The 22,216-nt window shown below is 53.0% G+C and overlaps 8 protein-coding genes across 8 annotated transcripts; 4 read left to right on the top strand and 4 right to left on the bottom strand.

Annotated features, from left to right (window-relative positions):
- Nucleotides 1–361: 361 nt before the first annotated feature.
- Nucleotides 362–2,019, top strand: PG997_009687 (uncharacterized protein; the record flags this gene model as incomplete). The annotated part of the gene is made up of 2 exons (XM_066814002.1): nt 362–733; nt 805–2,019. 2 exons carry the CDS (start codon nt 362–364, stop codon nt 2,017–2,019), a joined length of 1,587 nt encoding a protein of 528 aa, XP_066665964.1.
- Nucleotides 2,020–3,052: 1,033 nt separating this feature from the next.
- On the top strand, nt 3,053–6,157 carry PG997_009686 (uncharacterized protein; the record flags this gene model as incomplete). Its single annotated transcript, XM_066814001.1, has 3 exons — nt 3,053–4,730; nt 4,868–5,766; nt 5,801–6,157. The coding sequence occupies 3 exons, from the start codon at nt 3,053–3,055 to the stop codon at nt 6,155–6,157; spliced, it is 2,934 nt and encodes a 977-aa protein (XP_066665963.1).
- Nucleotides 6,158–6,855: 698 nt separating this feature from the next.
- PG997_009685 (glycoside hydrolase family 3 protein) lies at nt 6,856–9,697 on the top strand (the record flags this gene model as incomplete). Its single annotated transcript, XM_066814000.1, has 5 exons — nt 6,856–6,939; nt 7,010–7,066; nt 7,158–7,537; nt 7,671–9,017; nt 9,103–9,697. The coding sequence occupies 5 exons, from the start codon at nt 6,856–6,858 to the stop codon at nt 9,695–9,697; spliced, it is 2,463 nt and encodes an 820-aa protein (XP_066665962.1).
- A 356-nt stretch (nt 9,698–10,053) lies between these two features.
- PG997_009684 (uncharacterized protein) lies at nt 10,054–10,884 on the bottom strand (the record flags this gene model as incomplete). The annotated part of the gene is made up of 1 exon (XM_066813999.1): nt 10,054–10,884. The coding sequence occupies one exon, from the start codon at nt 10,882–10,884 to the stop codon at nt 10,054–10,056; it is 831 nt and encodes a 276-aa protein (XP_066665961.1).
- Nucleotides 10,885–13,436: 2,552 nt separating this feature from the next.
- Nucleotides 13,437–14,072, bottom strand: PG997_009683 (uncharacterized protein; the record flags this gene model as incomplete). Its single annotated transcript, XM_066813998.1, has 1 exon — nt 13,437–14,072. One exon carries the CDS (start codon nt 14,070–14,072, stop codon nt 13,437–13,439), a length of 636 nt encoding a protein of 211 aa, XP_066665960.1.
- A 961-nt stretch (nt 14,073–15,033) lies between these two features.
- PG997_009682 (aspartic peptidase domain-containing protein) lies at nt 15,034–16,497 on the bottom strand (the record flags this gene model as incomplete). Its single annotated transcript, XM_066813997.1, has 3 exons — nt 15,034–15,554; nt 15,616–16,101; nt 16,164–16,497. The coding sequence occupies 3 exons, from the start codon at nt 16,495–16,497 to the stop codon at nt 15,034–15,036; spliced, it is 1,341 nt and encodes a 446-aa protein (XP_066665959.1).
- Nucleotides 16,498–18,870: 2,373 nt separating this feature from the next.
- Nucleotides 18,871–19,989, top strand: PG997_009681 (WLM-domain-containing protein; the record flags this gene model as incomplete). The annotated part of the gene is made up of 3 exons (XM_066813996.1): nt 18,871–19,048; nt 19,116–19,488; nt 19,542–19,989. The coding sequence occupies 3 exons, from the start codon at nt 18,871–18,873 to the stop codon at nt 19,987–19,989; spliced, it is 999 nt and encodes a 332-aa protein (XP_066665958.1).
- A 298-nt stretch (nt 19,990–20,287) lies between these two features.
- PG997_009680 (TfdA family taurine catabolism dioxygenase) lies at nt 20,288–21,506 on the bottom strand (the record flags this gene model as incomplete). The annotated part of the gene is made up of 4 exons (XM_066813995.1): nt 20,288–20,797; nt 20,857–21,128; nt 21,237–21,399; nt 21,453–21,506. The coding sequence occupies 4 exons, from the start codon at nt 21,504–21,506 to the stop codon at nt 20,288–20,290; spliced, it is 999 nt and encodes a 332-aa protein (XP_066665957.1).
- Between the last annotated feature and the right edge of the window lie 710 nt (nt 21,507–22,216).

Genomic DNA, 22,216 nt, shown 5'->3' with positions numbered 1-22,216 from the left:
CCACTCTCCTGCTGGGAAGCAGCGTCACACGCCCATCGACCTGGACGGAGCAGGAAGGCAGCCGACACACACACCACACTGGCACCTTTATCTGTGAGCAACAGCTTCTTCCTTTCCTCTTCTCTTTCTCTCTTCTTTCATCTCCTCATCCCCATCATCCATCGCCATCTATCTCATCGTGTCGTCGTCGTTGCATTAACTTTGCAACGACTTGTTTACTTGGGCATCTGCTGCTGATTCCCGGGTTTTTCTTTTCGTTGTTTCCCGTCGCTTAGACCTACTAGACAGAGTCGCAGGTAGACTTCTCAGTTGGTCAATCCAGTTTGCATCACACCAACACCCAATCCCGCACCTAGTCAATATGAGGGGCGTCATTGCTCTCTCGCTGGCTTGCGTCGCCGCCGCGGCCCCGTCCTTCAGCTACGAGACCATCCACGATGGAGCTGCACCCATCCTGTCATCGTCCAGCGCCGACGAGATCCCCAACCAATACATCATCAAGTTCAAGAAGCACGTGACGGAGTCATCTGCCTCGAACCATCACTCATGGATTCAGAAGATCCACGGTGCGCGCGAGGATGAGCGCATCGAGCTGCGCAAGCGCGGCCAGTTCCCCATCGTCGAAGATGTCTTCAGCGGCCTGAAGCACACGTACAAGATCAGCGCCGACTTCATGGGCTACTCCGGCCATTTCGATGATGAGACCATCGAGCAGGTCCGGAACCACCCTGATGTGAGTACTCTCTGACTTTCCATTCACTCTAGTTGCTTAGATGAGAGACTGACATGCGCATTCAACAATAGGTCGAGCACATCGAGCGGGACCAGATCGTCCACACCATGTCGTCGTCGAAGGATGAGCCTGAGCTCGAGAAGAACGCCCCTTGGGGGTTGGCCCGTATCTCCCACCGCGAGAGCCTTGGGTTCGGCAACTTCAACAAGTACCTCTATGCTGCTGATGGTGGCGAGGGTGTCGATGCCTACATCATTGACACTGGTACCAACATCGAGCACGTCGACTTCGAGGGTCGTGCTAAGTGGGGCAAGACCATCCCTAACGGCGATGAGGATATTGACGGCAACGGCCACGGTACTCACTGCTCTGGTACTATTGCCGGCAAGCAATACGGTGTCGCCAAGAAGGCCAACGTCTACGCTGTCAAGGTCCTTCGCAGCAACGGCTCCGGCACCATGAGTGACGTGCTCAAGGGTGTTGAGTGGGCTGCCTCTGCCCACCTGGACACCGTCAAGGCTGCTAAGGCTGGCAAGCGCAAGAACTTCAAGGGCTCCGTCGCCAACATGTCCCTTGGTGGTGGCAAGTCTCCTTCCCTGGACCAGGCCGTTAACGCTGCTGTTGATGCCGGTATCCACTTCTCTGTTGCTGCTGGCAATGACAACCAGGATGCTTGCAACTACTCTCCCGCTGCGTCCACCAAGGCCATCACTGTCGGTGCCTCTGACCTCGGTGACAACCGCGCTTACTTCTCCAACTGGGGCAAGTGTGTTGATGTCTTTGGCCCTGGTGTCAACATCAAGTCTACCTGGACTGGAAGCAAGACTGCCATCAACACCATCAGCGGTACCTCGATGGCCTCGCCCCATCTGTGCGGTCTGACTGCCTACTTCCTTTCTCTCCAGCCCAGCAAGGACTCCGAGTACGGCATGGCCGAGATTACTCCCGAGAAGCTGAAGAACAACCTGCTCAGCATTGCTACCAAGGGCGCTCTGTCTGACATCTCCAGCGGAACCCCTAACCTGCTCGCCTTCAACGGCGGTGGCAGCTCCAACTACAGCAGCATCGTTGAAAAGGGTTCGTACACTGCCAAGAAGCAGCAGTCCGAGAAGCCCATCACTCTTGAGGACCTTGAGCAGGCCATTGAAAAGGACTTGAACGTCGTCTCGGGCTCCATCGTCAAGGGCGTTTCGTCTTTCTCCAACAAGGCCGAGAAGGTTTCGGAGAAGATCCACCACATGGTTGAGGAGGAGCTTGAGCACTTCTTCGAGGAGTTCGAGTCCTAGATGGAGCAGGGTGCTACATGACGCTGTGTCACTTGTAATTTTGCCTGTTAGGGGAGTTTACACACGTAGTCGGGTTTAATTAAGTCGGGTTACGTTACTGGGTTGTAGGACCTCTCCCTGATAGTTTCTTAAGGGTTTCTTGCTATAAGCTGAATACAACAAGATTGAATACGACAATCACTTGCGAACCGCGTGACTGATTCAATGGCGTAGCAGTGCACTTTGTTTACTTCCAAAATTGTCCGGCGATCTCTCCAGATTGGGTAGAAGTGATGTATAAGTCAAGGTGGGTCATTTTGAGTTCAATACACCTGATGTATTTTGTATTTGGTCTCAGCAGTTGCATGTACCTGCTTCCGCTCCTAACTACATCCCACATAGACTGATTATATTGATCATATGTGTGCCCATGTAGTTGGATCACTGCTCGAGCAAGCACGACGCCTTGTAATGATGTGCGGATATTGGTCTGTGTTCTCGATCAACGATGTCTGTTGATGATTGGAAGGTTGTTTGGGTTCTTCCAAACACGCGTCGAGGCCATGGAGACCGGCACAGGCAGTATTCGTCCGTGGCAGCTTCTTTGGGAAGCGACGGCCAGTATGAGTCTACCAACGCTCTTTCTCTTTTTTTCTTTTCTTTTCATAACCGACCGTGATGTCAATACGCAACGCAGTGCCTTCCATCCCCATGCAGTGTTTGGAAGCTTTACCGCTCGCCTCCGATTAGGGCTGTTTTTCGAGCGAGCTGCCATCTCTAAACCATTGCTTCTTACTCTATCTCATGTATAGTCACATCATCTTACTACGGGTGCAGATAACTCCTGGCTTGTCAGTTCTGTCGTTGCGTCCAACAGAACGGCCACTGGCCTCTGTCTTCTTTTGGTTATATTGCTGCCGCCAGCTCGAGCCATCTTGCTCCCCCTTAACTGCATTATCCCATATACGAATCACTCCGCATGCTGAGGTTCTCTAATCCAAGCATCGCTGAACACGACATTTACGTAATAGTAATCGCCGAGGCTCGGTGAGCCATGCAGCGACACAATAGCACCAAATCCGGCGGGCCAGATCGTAGGAAATCGATCTCCTCAGTGAAGAGCGTCCAGCTTCTTCACATGTCTCCGGAACAAGCTGAGCGAGATGCTCGAGTTGCCGCTACTCAGGCCTTTCGCCAGGCAAGAGAGCGCTCGGCGACCGAGTCTGCCTTGTGGCCGCCATCACGGCAACTCAACAGGCCGAGTCTAGACCGGCACTACAGCTCCCCAGACAGACGAAGCAACGATTCTACAAGCTGCCAACAACACAGTGTGCGTTTCGTCAAGCCAAAGCTATCAGGGAGCTTGGCTCAGCTACGAAGGCAACATGACAAAACCCCTTCGAGAGTATCGCGCACGGCAAGGCCACGAACTTTGGGAACCGTTGCCCCTGGCTTGCGGCCAACTACCGACAGGACTCCGGCATCTGGGATAGCTTTTACTGCCAAAGGTACCGCAGGTGACTACATTAACGCACTCATTACTAGCGAGGAGTACTATACGCCTGAAGATAACATCGCCTCTGAACCCTCTTCCTATCGACGCATTCGTAAATCAAAATCACTCTTCTCGAGTTTCGATGGCGCGGCATCAGGGGCAACAGAGACAGAAAGCAAATTCTCTGGCAATGTCCCTCGGCCAAGTCTCGGTTCCGCTTACTGTCAGCCAGTGGAAAACATCCCACCCGCGGAGTTGAAGACCCCAAAATCAATGAGCTTCTTGAAAAGTCGCCGCGACCAAGCTCGACCGCTGCCAGCCCGTCGCAAAAGCTTGCCCTTGGTTGCAAGGGCAGCTAACGCCCTTCCACTAGAATCGACTGGAGAGCAAGATACGTCACAGTCTTTTCAACTTCTCGGCTCCAAGCCCCATAAGGCAGGCAAGACACTCAGGAGAACCCTGCGGAACACAAGTGATACTACCGAGTCAGGGAGCTTCAATCTCAGCAAAACCTCGTCCAGAGATAAAACCATCGGTAAAAAGGCTCGGAAGGCGTCGCACACCCTCAAAACACGGATAAAGAGCTTCTTCAGCTTGGCAAAATCTGAGAACGACGAAGAGGCATTTCCGCCACAGCAAATCGAAGCTCAGAAAACTCATGTAGTCGAGGTGGAGGCAGAAGCTTCAGTTGCGCATGACGCTCTACTAGAAGACGCAACTCTCTCACGAGTGACGTCTGGTGTCCCTTCCTTGCACGCTGTACCATCTGAACAGCAGCTGAGATCACACCAAGTGAGCCTGGAAAGCCTTCGGAGCGAGAGAAAAGTATCAGATGAAAAGTCGCGGGTAACTAGCTGGACCAATTCCGATGTACACACATCGACTGCCACGAGTAGCCAGGGAGGAGAGTGGGAAAGGCAAAGACTGTCGGTAATCAAGGAGACCGGAGCCCATATACCTTCGTCGGCGTCTCGGCGTCCAGACCTAGCTCGCCAGTGGACGGACATGAACCCCTTCGCCAACTTTCCACCAGAGGAAATTCCGGCCGGTTCATCCGCCAACGTCGACAGCCAAAGGATTTACTCGGCTTTGATGAAGAGGCTCAACGAGACCCAACAAGCTTCGTTGGCGTTTGGGAAAGGGACCAGGCGTAGCCTCGAACGAACATCGGCAGACGATGCCACCTCATTGAGGAGCTCATTAGCGCCAACGATCCGTCATGTCGTCTCTAACGAGAGTATTGGACAAAAGGTACCCGAGGTGGAATTCGGTCCAGCATCTACGGAGGATCTCAAGCCAAGCTCTCGGCCCTCTGATTCACAAGGCTGCGACACAATACCACAAACGCATCAAACGGGAAATCCGCCTGGACAGGATGGGTTTTTCGAAGAAACCCCCGTGTTCGAGCATTGTCGGCTCGTCCATCGGCGTTCTTTGGGAGCCCGACTTGCCATCTTTTCCGAACCCAGAGCCCATACCGGAGGGCACTTCAAGGTTCTATTTCTGCGACAGAAACAACGGAGCTCATTGCGTCTCCCAAATCATCCGAGTTCAACCCTTTCATGCCGTCACTGAATAACTTGCCTATCCGTAGCGTCAGCAGATGCGACTCAGATGCAGATGGCAAGTTGCACTACTCGGAGAGCATCTACTCCAATGAAGAGGAGAATTCGCGGCTTACCTCTTACACACGCCCACTAATGGACAGTTTTCCCAGCCCACCCAGCAACCATGGAGCAGTCACAATCTTTGTTGATCCCCCAAAGCCACAAATACCCACTAAATCTCACCATCGTCTTACTTCTACGGCTAGTTCGGTCGAGTGGAAAACCTGGCTGTCGGCAAACGTTTCCAAGCTTGAAGATTCGACACTCGCAGATGACCTCCGAGGTGGCGATGGACAAGTCCTGACCTTGACACAGCTTCCGCCAGCTTCTGGCCACCGTAGAGAAAAAGCACAGATCAGCGACTGCGACGAGGAAGACGAAAATTACAATGAGCCCCCAGTCCAAATCCGAACAGACAACACCTTTGAAAACTTGGAATCGAGTGCTTTGAATAGTGATTACCGGCTGAGATCGGTCACGGCGAGTGAAGACGCCCTATCAGATAAGGGAGAACCAGGCCCCGCCTATACCTGTCAAGAGTGCCCTCAGGTCGACCACGTCAGCAGCAAGCTTGGGATCTGGCACCAAAAGACCACATCTTTCAACGAGCGAGTCGAAGGAAAAGGCAGGGGGAAATGGGACACCGAAGCCGTTAACACATGCTCGGTCCGCCAATCTATTGGGTCCTCGGCCGCAACAGCGAACACCCTCTCCTGTAAAGCTGGTGAGGCGGCAGCAGAAATCTGCGAGCCACACTGCCCATGGGCACACGTCTAGTATCGGAGAGGCCGTTGAAAGGCAATTTGGGAAGGTCCTCGAGTCAGCGGGGTCCAACAAGTTACCTACCGATCAGGGGCCACGAGGGAGCGAGAATGTTCATCCGAGACTCGCGCTTAAGAACGAGCGCTCCGAGGGGCACGGCGATGTATCATATGGGCCAGACGAGATTACCGACCCCCAGGCCATGGGAAGCAAGCAGATGGTTGATTTGTTCCTCAGCAGTCGGCGTAGAAAAATCGCTGGCAGTGAAGAGGGCTGCGAGCCTGCATTCGTGTGAAGCAAACACCGCGGGTGAGTATTTGGATGCAGCTGGCCTAGATAGTATATCTTGCTGAAATCCCGGAGGATGGGGGAGGACGTTTATGACTGCAACATTCTTTAGTTGTGGTGTTTAGCCGCAGAAAGGGGTATATCACAATCGGTGGGATATTGGTGAGATATTGTTAGCAAACCACTGGCGTTGGAAGCAGCTTCTCAGTTTTAATTTATGCCTATAAAGATAATCAGACTCAAATCTTGCAGGCATGTGAGATCGGGTCGAGCCGTTCCTTCAGGCTGAATGCGGCGGTCTCTGTACCTTAACCGGCTTCTCTGTCCCCCTGACGGGACACCGGACTTCCGCAAATCACATGCGACCTCGATATTGCTGTTCATTTGGATTTAATCGGTTTACGACAGGCTCTAGTTGTACGGATACTGTCCCATGCTGTTGTTCTGTGCCATTTGTTTAATCTCGCCGGTACGGAATGTCGACGAGCTCAACCGCCTGCTGTCGTTGCTTTGTTAGGATGTGACAGAAGCCTGTGCATACTTCATGTCCGGTACAATGAGCGCCGAGACTAATATAAGTAGACCGAGATGCAAGAGCGTTGTATTGGGTCGATTCCTCTACGTCGTGCACCATCGTCGAGGTTGATCTTGAGTGTCTCAGCTGCTGCATACTTAAGCGATCGCGGTGGAACGAAAAGATCCAACATGGCGTTACTCTCGATATCAGCCATCATTATGCTGGTAGTCTCCGTATCAGCCAGAGACTTCCCAAACTGCCAGTCCGGACCTGTGAGTCGCGCGGCCCGGTGTCTGACAGGCGTTAATGGTTGTCGGTACAGTGGTAGTTGACAATTGTTAGCTCTCGACCAACAAAGTGTGCGATACGACCCTCAGCCCCTGGGTCAGGGCTTCCGCGGTATGCAAACCCCAGCTTCTTCTTGCGGGACTAGGGGCCACTCAAGTAGACTATGCAGCTGATCATGTAACGTACCTGGCGAACCCAACAGCTCGTCGCCGAGTTCACCGTCTCGGAAAAGATCGCCAACTCCGGGGACAACTCCCCAGGGGTCCCGCGCCTGGGCCTGCCTGCCTACGAGTGGTGGCAGGAGGCGCTGCACGGGGTGGCGGGCTCGCCCGGCGTGAGCTTCGCGCCGAGCGGCAACTTCAGCTACGCGACGTCCTTTCCCCAGCCCATCACCATGGGCGCCGCGTTCGACCTGCCTCTGATCCGGTCCGTCGCCGACGTCATCAGCACCGAGGCCCGGGCCTTTAGCAATGCCGGCCGCACCGGGCTCAACTTCTGGACGCCCAATATCAACCCGTACCGCGACCCGCGCTGGGGCAGGGGCCAGGAAGTGCCGTCCGAGGACGCCTTCTTCGCGAGCCAGTAGGTGACTTCCAGGCACCCCTCCCCTTCTCTGTGACCAGTAGACGGGCACTAGGAGTATTACTCATGGAGCACCCGAAATGATGTATGCCATTATCTTCTTAGGGCCGTACTAATATCTGGGAGCCTATAGGTACATCAACCAGCTAATCCCCGGGCTCCAGGGCGGCGGCCCCTCCCATAACGCCGACAATCCCTACTACAAGCTAGTGGCGACCTGCAAGCACTACGCCGGTTACGACATCGAGAACTGGCAGGGCAACCAACGGTACGGGTTCGACGCCGTCATCACGCGGCAGGACCTGCAAGACTACTACTTGGCGCCGTTCCGGGCCTGCGCCCGCGACGCCGACGCCCAGAGCTTCATGTGCAGCTACAACGCCGTCAACGGCGTGCCGACGTGCGCGGACCCCTGGCTGCTGCAGGACGTGCTGCGCAACCAGTACGGCTTCTCCACCTCCACCTCCACCTCGAACGCCGCCAGCTCCAAGGGCAAGGAGGAGGATAACGATGAGGAAGGCGACCGTTGGGTCACGTCGGACTGCGACGCCATCAAGAACGTCTGGAACGACCACCACTACGGCGCGTCGGCGGCCGACGCAGCGGCACGGAGCTTGAACGCGGGGACTGACCTCGACTGCGGCAGCTTTTGGCCCCAGAACCTGGCGGCGGCGCTGCGGAGCAACCTGACGACCGAGGCGACACTGGACAAGTCCCTGGTCCGGCGCTACGCCTCCATGGTGCGCCTGGGCTGGTTCGACGCCGCCGCGGACCAGCCTTACCGGCGGCTCACCTGGGCCGACGTGGCGACCCCCGACGCAAAGGCGCTGGCCCTGCGCGCGGCAGTGGAGGGGGTCGTGCTGCTCCAGAACAAGGGCGATACGTTGCCCCTCGACCCTTCGCCTAAGAAGGTCGCGGTGATTGGACCCCTAGGTTCGGCGACGACCCAACTGCAAGGCAACTATTTCGGCCGGGCCCAAAGTGTCACGAGCGTCGTGGCCGCCTTCAAGGGCGCCGGTTGGAGCGTTACGGCGGTCCAGGGCACGTCCATCGCGGGTTCCAGCACCAGCGGCTTTGCCGCCGCGGTCTCCGCGGCCGAGGAAGCGGATGTGATTGTCTATGTCGGAGGCATTGACAACTCGCAGGAGTCGGAGACCCGCGATCGAAATGCCATTACCTGGCCTGGACAGCAGCTGGCTCTGATCAACCGCTTGGGCGCTGTAAAGGGGGAGAAGCCCCTGGTAGTGATCCAGCTGGGTACAATGGTCGACTCGTCGAGTTTGGTCTCTGGGGACGACACAGTCGACGCTCTGGTATGGGCCGGCTACCCTGGCCAGAGTGGCGGACAAGCGGTCGTGGATATACTGCTCGGCACGAGCGCACCAGCGGGCAGGCTACCGGTCACCCAATACCCCGCTTCCTTTGTCAACCAGATCAAGATGACCAACATGGATCTCCGACCAGGTGCCGGTAACCCTGGGTAAGTGAAACCCCTTTACCACCACACATCTGACAAACGAAAGCTATGGATAGACGCCATAGTTCTGACCAAAGAGCCCCAACAGCCAAACCTACAAGTGGTACAACGGCACCGCCGTCTTCCCCTTCGCGCACGGCGTGCACTACACCGCCTTCAACGCCACCTTCGCCAACGCCAGCGCCCTACCCTCGACCTTCTCGACCGCCGACCTGACGAGCGCCATCCCGTCCAACGCGACGGGCCCGCCGGGCTCCGGGAACTACCCGGACCTGGCGCCGTTCGCCACGGTGGGCGTGACGGTATCCAACACCGGGACGACGACGAGGACCAACTTGACGTCCGATTACGTGGTCCTCCTCTTCGCGCGGGGCGATCACGGCCCCGAGCCCCGGCCCAACAAGAGCCTCGTGGGGTTCGCGCGCGCGCACGACGTGGCGCCCGGCGGCACGGCCGAGGTCGCGCTGCCCCTGACGCTCGGCGCCCTGGCCCGTGGTGACGCGGATGGCAACCTCGTGCTGTGGCCCGGCAAGTACACGCTGGCGCTCGACGTGGACGAGCGTGACACGTGGGAGTTTGAGATCACGGGGGACGAGGTGGTGCTCGAGAAGCTGGCGCCGGCGCGTGCGTCTGAGGGGGCGGACAGCAGCCAAGACCCATACACAGAGCCGGCCTTGACATGAGGAGGGAAACAGGCCTTGATGCATGGGATTATAATGCGAGCATCGATAGAAGCAGCGACCTCGGCTGCGGCCGTGGCGATGCAGTGTGACAATGGATGGTGTTTCGGTCTGGCGGTTCCTTTAAGCACCCAAAGGCTGAGATATCATCGCAGTATCCGTCTGTAGGAAAGCAATTTTGGGGCAAGATAACCATTTTCTTTATATCGGGATGACTAAACCAAATTAGCGACGCCTGGAATCTGAACAGTATCATACAGTTTGAGGTTTGTTGCAGAGTAGCTCTAGGTACAATAGCTTTTAATTATTGATGTACACCCGGATGCCATTTCATACTTTCAGGGGGAAGCAAGCGTTTCTCAAGGGGTCTTGACATCTACCACTCGTTCCGATGTCGTCGCAGCAAACCGCACCGCTGCCATCACGATGTTCTTCCAAATCGCGAATTCCTCATCATTACGCGGAGCGTAGATGAAGACGTAGGACCAGGGCAGCCCCACACGGTTCTTGATCCCAGCCAGTGGGTGACGCTCAGCCCAGCCCAACTCAATGAGGCGAGCTGCGTCGGTTAGGCTGAAGATTGCGTGCGAGCTTCCCTCACGGTGAGGATGCAGGAACTCGCCCCGGGTGCGCCGGAGCATGGGCGGGAGGCCATCGCCGCTATTGGCATCGTCGTCTGTGGCCAGCCATAGTGCATTATGCGTCCGGCCTTCTAGCGACGACGGTTCGAGACGCAGCAGCGAAGCATTGGCCGCCGCCGCTGCCGCAATAAATGCCTCTTGCTTCGCCAGCATGGCGGCTGAGGCCTGCTCCGTCATCTGGCGCTGAGGGATGACGTAGGAGGGCACATCTGGCCTCGCACCAGAACGGAGCGGCGGGAGCGGTGGAGAGCCATCCCCGTTGCCGAAGAAGGAGACGTGGCCCAGGTCGCCGTATAGCGGCTTCTGGTCCTCCATGGTGTAGGGCGCAACGGCGCGGACGTCGAAGCGGGCAAAGGGGCGAGCGAGCAGGTTCATGAGCCAACCCTTCACGTTGTAGGGAACACCGCCCGGCCCCAACTCCAGCCAAGCGCGGTAGCTGTGGATGGCATAGGAGAGGAGGGGCGCGACGCCTATGGAGATGGCGGCTAGGCTGGCGCCGGCGACAATGCGGCGGTCTCGTGCGTGGGGGGAGCCGAAGCTCAAGGCCATTTTGGACGAGGATGTGACTTGACTTGCTTGGCAAGGACTTTGAGAGAAGACTGTGGGAGTGAAAGTCAAGTCTGTTGGTAGCCAATTGCAATTTGTCGAAGAAACGATTGCTGTGCTGTTTGCCACGTGAGATGGTTGTTGGGTGAAGAGGGTCAGCTTTGCGTAATCGTATGTTCGCGGCAGTTGGAGACGTCCGTTAAATGTAAGCAAAGCAAAGCCTAGCTTTCCTTAGCTACCCCTCCACTCCAACAGATAGAAGCCTCAATCAATTGACCAACACGGACACGCGTTGTTGCTTGCCAACTACTTGGTGATAGTAAAGTACTTCAAAATATGGTCTCTTACGTGCCTTGATATTTGACGACCGAGTGGGATCCCAATGGCTCCGAGGGGCGATAGGGGTCGAGGTCGAGGTCGAGGTCGAGGTAGAGGTAGGGACAGGGATCAATCCAGGGGTTGAGGCAGCTGTCGACAAGGTGAGTGCAGATCAAGTCCGAATACGCGGGGCCGCTGGGTAGGCGGGTGTGGTAGCATCTGAATCACTTACGTGCCAAGCAGCAATTAGTATTATCGATATAGCAATGATTGATATTGTAGGAGCCGGCGAAAGCGTTTCGGTGAGTAGCAGTCGGCGAGGCTCCGTTTGGATGGACCAGATCTAATTGCTCGGCCTCCTTGTTGAAAGGCGTTTTGACGTTTTGCACAGCTGGTCCTCCTCGTACGCCGGCAAAGCCCAGCTCCTGGTATAAGCAGTTATCAACAACTCATGTGCAATAGCCGATCCTTAACCACACGGGGAAAACGACGTACGAAGGAATCCTGCATGCTGAAATTGGCGTTGGCTACATGCCGAGTCGGTCGATTGGTTCTGGCTCTGGCTTTGGAGCTCCGAAACTCCAATATACTTCTCCACCGACGAATATGGACAGAGGGCAGTCGCTGGAGAAGCAGGTCGTCTGAGTGAGGGTCTGGGTGAGTTATCGGATGGCCGAAGGAGTGGCGGAGGTTGTTCCAAGTCGAGACAAGACGTTAACATCTCGGTTACCTTTGTCTGCTGTTTCGACTTTGGTTGCAACATAACTCGAGGCCTATTTCGTCCGGAGCGAACTAAACCACAACCGAGGTTTATACTATGAGGTATCGCTTGCTGTGAAGACGCGAGACCGTCCAATCGAATATTGGAAACTCGCACAACAAGGTAGCTGCGCATTGTCGTAGGCTTTTGGTGGAGAGACCGTCAGTGGACAGGTATAGAAAGGATCAAGCTTTCGGGTGGAAACAGTTCAATGCATTGGACGACGGGGTTCTGGAAGAAGTGGCTCATGTTGAGCGTTTCGTGTATTGCTGGATGGCAGTTGCCTTGCGTTGGTGGATACGGGTTAGGTAGGTAGTTAGATACATCTTTGATGATGGTCAACATGTCGAACCCAAACAATTGACAACACAGCACTTACATATTGATCCCTAAGCAACTAGACACTAGCATCCCAGTATTCAGTGATTGGCAAGTCGTTGCTGACAGTTGGTCTGGATCCATGCTACGCCTACAACTACTACAAGTGCAATTACTTTCACGATATCACAAGTGATGACACAACACGATTGTGTTTTGTTTGTGTGAACAAATTGTATTAAAAAAATGTCTCAAAAAATAATGCAGCGACCTGCGGCTGTTCCCAAGAGGAAGCTTCTCCGGCACCAAACCTCTTGAGCCCATTTGCACCGCTACCATCAAGACATCCAACACCCGAAACCCCAGAAAACTCCAAAAATCCAGAACTTGATCTTAGCGAAAGTTGCAACAGTGAAGTGAAGTTGTATTTGTAGTTGTGATTGTATAACACCTTCCTCTCGGATATATTATGTGATGTGAATCATTTGAGTGAAGCCAGAGCACCTTTCACCAAAGAGGTTTTGTTTGTTTGTTTGTTTGTTTGTTTGTTTGTTTGTTTTTTGCATCTAATTCTTCGAATAATTACCGTCGGCCAATACTGACCATGATGGGTGTTCGCCCCCTCACACGTACTTGAAGAAGGATTCGGGATTGAACGGGCCCACCATGGAGCTGCAGCGTGAGACATCAGGCTCCGAAGGATGACTTGTTTGGTTTGTGATTTGTGGTATGTGGTGTTTTTGTGTTTTTTGTTGTTGCAATTTCCTAGAAAAGAGTTGACTGGATTTCCCGTCGCCTGACTACCCTGGGTGTATTATGTGGTGTGAATCGATTAAGTGAAGCCAGAGCACTTTTCACCAGAGGTAGTCGTGAGAAGTAGTTGGTTTGCCTGGTTGACGAACGGGGTGGGAGTGTATGCTGTCTGGGTGTATTATGTGATGTGAATCAATTAAGTGAAGCCAGAGCACCTTTCACCAGAGGCAGCGATGTAGTTGTAGTGGTGATTGTTTGTTTGAGTCCAGGACTTGGGGTGTTTGTAGAAGTGTGGGTGTGGATGTCATATGATGATGGTGTGAGTTGTGATCCATGTCCTCCGTGTGGTAGTTGTTTGAGGGACAGGAGAGTGTGTTTATCTGTGAGCTGGTGGAGGGTTGTTGCTTCACAGGTCGTCAGAGACGTCGAGCCATTCGGCGTCTGCTGCCGAGGTAGCGGCAAGGAGTTGCAATTTCTTCAGGTACCGGGCCTCGGCCTCGGCATCGATTCGTTGCTTCTCCTGTGCATACCAGATCTCCCGTGGCACTTGGGTCTGAGGCACATGGTCTCCGTTGATGATGTCGTGAGCCAGTTCAGGGTGCCAGACCACAGCCTTCTTGGGCTTTGCGTGGTCGTTGTTTCCCTTGGGCTTCTTGAGAATACCCTTGGGAGCGGCCTTGGAGTGATTGTTTCCAGTGGACCGAAGTGATTGTGTAGTAGAGATAGACTTGCTGCCAGAGGGGCGAGTTGTTGTGATGTGGAGAGAGCTCAAGGACTGGGTCAGAGAATCGACCGGGTCAAGAGGTTCATCCTTGTTGGAGACGATAGTGAAGTCATCTCGGAATTCAAGATCAAAGTCGTCATCAGACTCCACGGTTCCTTGTCGGAAGAGAGGGTTGTGGTAGTAAGATGGTAGAGCCAGACTGAACTTCTCGGTTCCTTGTTGGAAGAGAGGGTTGCTTGTGGTAGATTGACCAGTCAGACTGAAGGCGAACTGCATGGCTGAAGTAGCGAAGTTGCCGTTACTAGCAAAGGCAGCCATCTTGAAGATCTTGGTCAGAGAATAATCAAGTGGATAGAAGTCAATGCTTTGTATAGAAAAGAATAGTGATGCTCGAAGCAAGAGTAGAGAGTGCTTGAGTGTATGAGTGTGTAGTTTAAAGTCTGAAGACTGAGGTCTGAAGTCTGGTGTCTGAAGAGAGGACTTGTGTTTGATCTGAATAAATAAGAAGAAAGATGAGAAACGAATTAATTCAGGAGAGATGGGAGATATTTATAGTCCTGGCAGGCTACTATAAGCTTTCAAAGGTTATATTTACTCCCAGCGGGAAGAATTTCGGGCCTCTACTATGGTTGATGTTGAAAACCCGGGTCTCGTATTGAATTGGGTTCAGAACGCTCGTGGTTTGGAGCTCACTGCTGCCTCATTCGAGGCTGCGTGTGACAGAGACTTTTGGTTGAATTGGGGTGTTTTCCCCCTGTTCGGGCCGTCCAGAGACAAGCTACACTGTTGGTGTTTGCCACCTGATCTGGCATGTATTATGCGACGACGACGACGACAAGCTACGCGTTCAATGTATGTATTGAATGAGTATCAAAATACCGGCTTGTATGAGCCTTAGGGTGCTTCTATTGGCATGCGATACGAGATAAACATTATGTGTTTCTATATTGGAAGACCGTTGAGATAGGGGGGCGGGTCCAGTATTTTGGGAAACGGCTTTTTAACTTTCCACTCCCCTGGGTCGACGACCCGAACATACTGAGCATGTTTGGTATACGCGATATAAACTTTTGCATTGGCTGATAAACTCAATCGTTTCTTTCATCGGTTGGCTACCGCCCTCTCCTGTAGCAGAGAGTTGAATATGGTGAGATCGTGGAAAAATAATCCCATTGGGGGCGGATAAAAAGAATAAAATGTGAAGACGGCATATGGAATTAATCGAGTAACAAGTATTATTTCTATTGGCACTATTACTATCTACAGTTAATATATATTATTACAATGGTTTTGCAGCGAATCCAACTTGCTGGTTGGCACCATGAAACACGACAAATTGGGCTTTCAAGAAGATGTCGCCGTAAATGGCATATGGAAATCCGGCGGGGACCTCTTGGATACCTCCAAAGCAGGTCGTGGCTGTCTCGAAGGAATTTCCGTCGACAGGGGCATACTTGATAAAGTCGCCAGGGATGACGGCGCGGTAGTCCCCGATGACAGCCGTGAAGCTCGGCAACGATGAGGACGTCGAGCAGGGAAACGTGTAACCGCCGGCCGTGGCGTCGTTGGTAGCCCCGGGGACTTTCGCGTAGTATGCCGAGGCGATGTTTGCAGGGACCAGCAGCAGCGTAGTACCCGTGTCAGCGATGGCGGCGTGCGGCGAGGACACGGGGGCTCCGTCGGCAATGGCGAAGCCTGAAGCATCAAATTGCCAGAAGCCGGTAGAAGCGTTGACCGGAAAGAATGCGATATCACCAGTGAATTCGCTCCGGTCGATGAACCCAAAGTTATAATTCCCGGCTGGTCCAAGATTCAGTACGCTGCTCACTTGAAGACGGTCTTAATTGCAGATACATCTTACCTTCGCCTTTCTTGAGGTTGGCAGTGAACACAGGCATTGCCAAGCCGTTTAATGCACTGTCGAAAAACGTCTTCTGCTGAGACGGGCGGACCGTGTTGATGCTGCTAAATGCCAGCCCGAGCAATCCATCCGTACTGGCTCGCTGCGTGAACTGGGCCGAGACTTTTCGAGCCGACTCGACGGCTTGGTCTTTGACTGTCACCCCTCCAACCGTGACCGTGTCTGTATACACATTGCCGCTAGAACTGCTACCGTCGCCATAGCTAATCGACCACGAGGCACCCTGTACGAGCTGAGCAGTCGAGCTCTTAGAGATGTCATAGATAGCTTGGCCATTGATTTGGGACTTGGGTGTTTCTGAGGAGAATACCCACAGATCCGAAGAGCCTGTGTCGAAGTCCAAGTTCAGTGTCTGCGGAGGTGTACCGATTTGGACTGGGCAGAGATATTCCGAATCAAAAAGCTCTGGAAGAGCAGCAACTTCACCTGTAAAGACGGTCAGTCGTGTTGTCTCGGTAAACATGTAACGGTTTGCTTCATTCTCTCACCTTGACCACTCGTTGAGTTACTACTATCATCGTTTCCAGCACCGTTGCCAGAACCGTTGTTGCCCAGACCCAACTCCTCTAGCAGCCTTTCTATAGCAGCCAAAAGATCATCTGTGAATTCGACGCCATATTTTGAATAAGCCCTCGCCATAGCCAATGGTCCTTTCCGCATGCCAGTGTACTTCTGATTTGGCTCTTGGCGGACTCGAAAGGTCATACCACCAAGAGTCGTAATTTGCAGAATATCGTCTAGTGTTAAAGGAGCGGTGGTGGTAACCACAATATTCTGAGAAAGAACGGAAGCCGCAAGAGCGGCAAATATGATAGACTTCATCATTAATTTCGCTGGCACCGAGGCGGATAATGAGCGTGAAGGAATGAAGTATCGAGACCTAGGAACCAGTCAAATATATCGAGCCAGAATGTCCCAACTACGACAATACGATAGATTTCGAGCCGGCGAGTGAAGATGAAGCAGGAGCGGACAGATGGTATGTCCTGTCGTCACAGAACAGGGTGCAGGAGGAGAATAGAGAAGCAATAAAGAGCCAACGCCCTCGCAGCGGAATAGACTGCCATTGTGAATACATATATGTTCAACGACTCGGTTGAAACAACCCTCAATGCCCCGTACCCCAGTAAGGATCGCAATGGTACCGGCGGGATTGCTGTGCGAGGACGTACGGCGGCGATGCGAAGCCAAGCCATCTATTGGCATAGCGCAAGCAACCTTGTAGGAAAGCTTGTTGAGCGGGTACATACTCAGCAATAAGGCAGATCGCTTGAGGATGGAGGACAGGGGCTGTATCTGATGGCAGATCATTAATGGGATACTGTTACACAATCCTTGTCGGCAATGCCCTCCCGCCGTGAGTTTCGAATTGCTGCTAACGAGCTAGGCTTGTTCCGTGTGAATACAGGTGTACCAGGAAGACCGTAAGTTGAATTCAAGTAAAGCCAAGACGTCCTCCCTGGTCGGGGATACCAGTTGAATGCCGGCTTCACGAATGCTCTGTTGCTGGCCGGTGTCCCATGGAGACGATCCAAGCGTTTTGGCATGCCCAACCACTCGGAAACGGGAACATCTGAAGGTAACTCGCTCTTTCTTGGAGTATGTAAGATCCGCCTGATATAGTTCATTGTACAACCAGACATAAAAGCTCAGAAACTGGCGTTCGTTGGATGCATTAGACAGAAGAGGGCGAAACCTTCTTTGCTGATGGACAGCAGCAATTGAGCCGAATCCGTAATCGGTATGCTGGACGAAATCTCGGAATCGGGATGGGATGAAGCAAGTGTCAGATCGAGTGTCAGATCACATGCAAGTAACGGATTGTTTCCTACCTACTTAACCAAGCAGAGCTTGACAGCTTCAGCTTCAGCTATTCGCCAATCGTATCGTGAATTGGCAAAAGGGGACACAAGCTCGGACGCATCGTGAACCGCGGCTACTGTACACAGCGACATGACTAGTAACTTCAAGTATGTAAACATATACAGTAGGTGAAATCTGTTGACCATTGATGAAACTGAAGCATTTGATATAATTTGGCATGTAGGTGGCTGCGACAGGTGGCCTGCGACACTTGATCCGCGAGTTTGGCGAGTTTGGCGACACGGCTTCATGGACAAGTTGGTTGGTGTCGCCGCGATGGTCAGTGAGTCAATGCCGTAGGGGTCCCTGTTGATACCTAGCATTCCTTTCGTCCAGCTCAGACGTGCGGGTATTGGTAGCCAGATTCACATCGGTAGAAATGAAAGAAGGCATCAGAGCGTGCTGTTCTTGGCCGGGGACACCGGCCGCAGCGAACTTCGCAACTCTAATATCAACAGCTAAGCCCACAGTGCTCGGAGGTAGACATTGCGAAGCAATTGATGTTAAGTATGACGTCAAGGATGGTGCAGGGGCTTGGGGCTGCACTGTAGGTATGTACACCACCTGGAACAGGGTTCAACACAGCGCTGAGTAATGGTGGGGGCGGGCTACATACATCTTATCTGGTCATCGGTGTAAGAATCCTCAAGCAACAGCCTCGTAGATACCATACATCTTTATGGGGTAGTCATTTATAACCATTGATCGTAGTATTCTTCGATTATACCCATTGGAGAGGGGGATATTACACGTTTTATATATCTCTGAGCTTTGCAGGCCTTATATTCCCATTAAACTACATGTAATCATTGGGGACATGTAGAGCGCCTACAGTATAAAGTACCCAGGTCTTATGGGCACCAAGAGTTCCAGTCTTCCCACTGTACTCCAGGGCTACAGTGGGCTACTACTGCCTCAGACGCTGCCTAATGGGTAGGATAACCAACCAGCTTTGGTTGAATGTCTTGAACTTCAGTGGCCCAAAAAACAGTTTCAACTGCGCTAAGCTGTCTGTGCCTTTGCCTCGCCATCCAATTCAATCATATGCAGGCGTCAACAGCCTCAATAACCAGGCTTCTTGCAACCTCGAAGCCTGAGTAATTGTGCATCTTTTTTCACTGCCCGACAAAGAGCTTGCGCAACAATGTGATGGTCTAGCACTTCTGGACCCGTCTGACTTGAACCTTTTTCACTTCTCTGGGTGGGATTTAATTTCTTATTCAGTTACCACCGACAGCACCACTTTCCCTCCAACTTCTTCCTGTTTCAGACACCAGCACACGCATCCACTGGCAAGCGATAGCAGTTTATCTTGGCTATTAGTCAGTCGCCATGCCAGAAGTCGATCCGCTCATCTTATCGTTCTCGCATCTTGCGAAACTTCCTCGAGCCAACGAGGCGCTCCTATCACTCAAGAAGATTGCGTTTCTCGTCAAACCTATCATGAGGAATCGCCGCTGGAAAGTCAAAACTCTTGCAGAGTTCTATCCGAACCAGCAAAACTTATTAGGTTCGCAGATGCAGACCAAGACGTATTAGCAATGGCGACTGGGAAAGTGCTAATATGGCTGATATAGGTCTGAATGAGGGCCGCGGATACAAAATATGCCTAAGGCTACGGTACCCGGGCGATCAAAACCAGTTCCTTCCCTTCGAGCAAGTACTTGACACGATGCTTCACGAGCTTGCCCACAATGCTCATGGGCCACATGACGGCAAGTTTCATGCACTGTGGGATCAGCTACGCGATGAGCACGAGTCGCTTGCTATGAAGGGATACACCGGAGAGGGTTTCCTCTCGGATGGCCAACGGTTGGGGGAAGGAATGTGCCCATGCAAGAAGCGCGTCGTATGGCTCGCGCCGCCGCCGAAAACCGTCGCGCCTTATCATCTGGTTCGGGTCGGCGGCTGGGAGGGCGAGCTGTCGGACCGGGAGAAGATATTCGCCGGGTTATTGCTGACGCGGCTGAGAGGCGAACCAAAACCCTCAAAGGATGTGCTAGTGAAACCCTGAGAGATGAAGAGGTCCGCGAGATTGCAGCGACGGCCACCAATACTGGATTCCGTACTCAAGCAGAGGAAGATGCAGCAAATGACGCCGCCATAGCTCAAGCCTTGTGGGAGTTGGTTCAAGAGGATGAAAAAGCCAAGTATGGTGCTTCCTATGTGCCACCGTCTGCTGAAAATCCCACTGGAAACGGTGGAGGCACGCTACTATCTGATGGCAACAAGCAGGCAACTGCTCAGCAACCAAAGGTTCAGGCTCGGCCAGCAATCCACTCTTACTTCACCCCGGAACCAACTTCTTGGGCCTGTGAAGTCTGTACCCTGGAAAACCCCCTGAACTACCTGTGCTGCAACGCATGTGGAACAGAAAGACCGGACAAGGTAGCTCGCGGTCTTGCTGAACGCGCAAGCAAGCGACAGCGGACATTTATTGACTTGACCTGACCAACTCTTGTTTCAAGCACGCGGTGCCACATCAGGCCAGGAAGAATTGGCTTCAACGACGTTCATCACTTATGGATGCTGTTACGATTTAATGAACTGACGACTGATATACAACTTGGTTTGGTTGCTTTGGGCAAAGCTAGTGCAGCCTATTGTACGATATAGCTTGATTAACAGATATAACCGTAAAGTCAGGCCTTCTTCAACATTTGTCTCGAAACACAAATCGAAATATACGCAGAGCTATGTTGTATATACAACTATGAAACGTCATGACTCTGTAATCTGGTCAGGTCTTTCAGGCGCCCAAGGCTTCTCTGCGGCTCTTGCTGTCGAGATCCAGATACGGGGCTTCGCCCAATGAGCAAACACGGTCACCAGCTCTTGCTGCGTCATAGTCATAGGTTGCGCAATGGAAGGTTGATCTGTTATCCCATATGGCGCAGTCGTTTTGATTCCATTTGAATCTCACCTGGGCATCGTGGTTTTGCGTCACGAGGTTGAATAGGTAATTGAGCAGTACGTCGGACTCATCCTTGGAGACGCCGTTGATCCTCTTGGTGAAGCCTTTGTTGATGTATACTGACTTCCAGCCAGTTACTGGGTTTGTACGGACCACCGGGTGCTGAGTGCGCAACTCTCCACCCTGGTTCAATGGTGAACCGCGGACTCCCTTTCGAAGGGGGTTACCGAGTCGTTCGGCTTCATCGTTGAAGAAGGTCGCGTCGTGGGTTGCTGTGAGGCCTTCGAGGAATTTCTTCATGGGGGCGGAAAGACGGTCGTAGATTTCATAGCCGGAAGCCCACATCTAGTAAGTAAAGGTTAACTATGTGATGAAAGTCTATACTTGTTGGTGGATCTACCAACCGTATCACCTCCAGTCTTTGGGAGAGTGTGGATTTTGAGCATAGCATAGTCTGAAGGCACCTTTTCAAAGGTAATGTCCGAATGCCAGCCGGCGCTGGCGAAACGACTCACATCACTGAGCTGGTGTGTCAAACCGCCGCCCTTCTTCTGCTTCTCGCTGGAGATGACACTGATCTGGTCTCCTAGCTCGCTGCCCTCCTCAGTCAGAGGGTGAACATGGAGACCAGACGATTCAGGCATCCAGCCAGAGTCGACAGACGAACGATGAAATCCTTCATCTCAATTGGATTCACATCTTGGTTTCTTAGGAAGACCACGCCCCGCTGAGAAACTGTGTGGTATTAGCTTGAGGCTCTGCGAAACCTGGTAGGCCCGCTTACTGGTTGCGGCGAGGTCTTTCATGTGCTGGTCGTCCCATTTTAGCAGATCACGAATCTGCAGGCCATAGAACTCTCGGCCAATCACAGGTGTGAGATCGTTTTGCTCAAACTCATCCAGAGTCCCCGAGTAGACAAGCGGATTCTGCAGGCGAGTTCGAGACTCCTTGCAATTTTCATTAGCCTTGCCCTCGGAGTGGTTGCCGGCCAAATGCTTACAGGGTGGCCTCCGAGGATGTTGTAATCGACGGAGTCGGTGCTGATGGAAGGCATGGCTGGGTGTTGATAACGGTGCTTTTTCGGTATGAGTTCAGATGATGAAATCGTATCCCTGATCTTGCAACACGGGACGGGCTCAAGTTTCAACGAGGCGTTCCGCTTTGGGCTAGTTACTCGTCTACTTCTCTATGTTTGGCGAGGGCAAGCAAGGAGCCATGCTCCCCTATTTAACTCTTTGCGCCTGGGCTGCATCGAACGACATCCGGCTCCATGATGTCGTGATCACTGCTTCCGGCATAACCCATGCCTCCGAGGATTTCTCCGCGGACGGTACCCCGCAATCTCGGGGTAGACCCATCGCTTTATACCCAATTACGCTAGCGAGCCATGGCAATATCCTATTCGGGATGCCATATGATTTGCGCAAAGAGCCGTAAGACATGGTCTGTATGTCTAAGAGACTTGACAAGCCTGTATTCGCCAGTGGGACATGTCGCTAGTCCTTGCCTCTCGGAGCTGAATGTGTGATTCCTTGGGTGGACGTCATGACCACCCCTGCCTATATCCAACATCCAACGCGTTCTTCCTCCTGCCGCGGCATGCAATCCACATGAGGCATAGACCCCGCGGAAAATGGTGTATAACTTGGAAGCTTCCCTGTGGTTGACGAACCTCGGTGTTCGATTGCTCTCTCGGAGCCGTTCATGTTGCCGTATCAATCAAGCGCCTTGACTCGAGTATCGTGTAACGAACTGTCACATCCC

Source organism: Apiospora hydei (assembly GCF_038363865.1).
Source record: "Apiospora hydei strain CBS 114990 chromosome Unknown utg000007l_segment0_segment0, whole genome shotgun sequence".
NCBI classification, from domain to species: Eukaryota; Fungi; Ascomycota; class Sordariomycetes; order Amphisphaeriales; family Apiosporaceae; genus Apiospora; species Apiospora hydei.
This window is presented reverse-complemented; position numbering and strand designations above follow the sequence as displayed.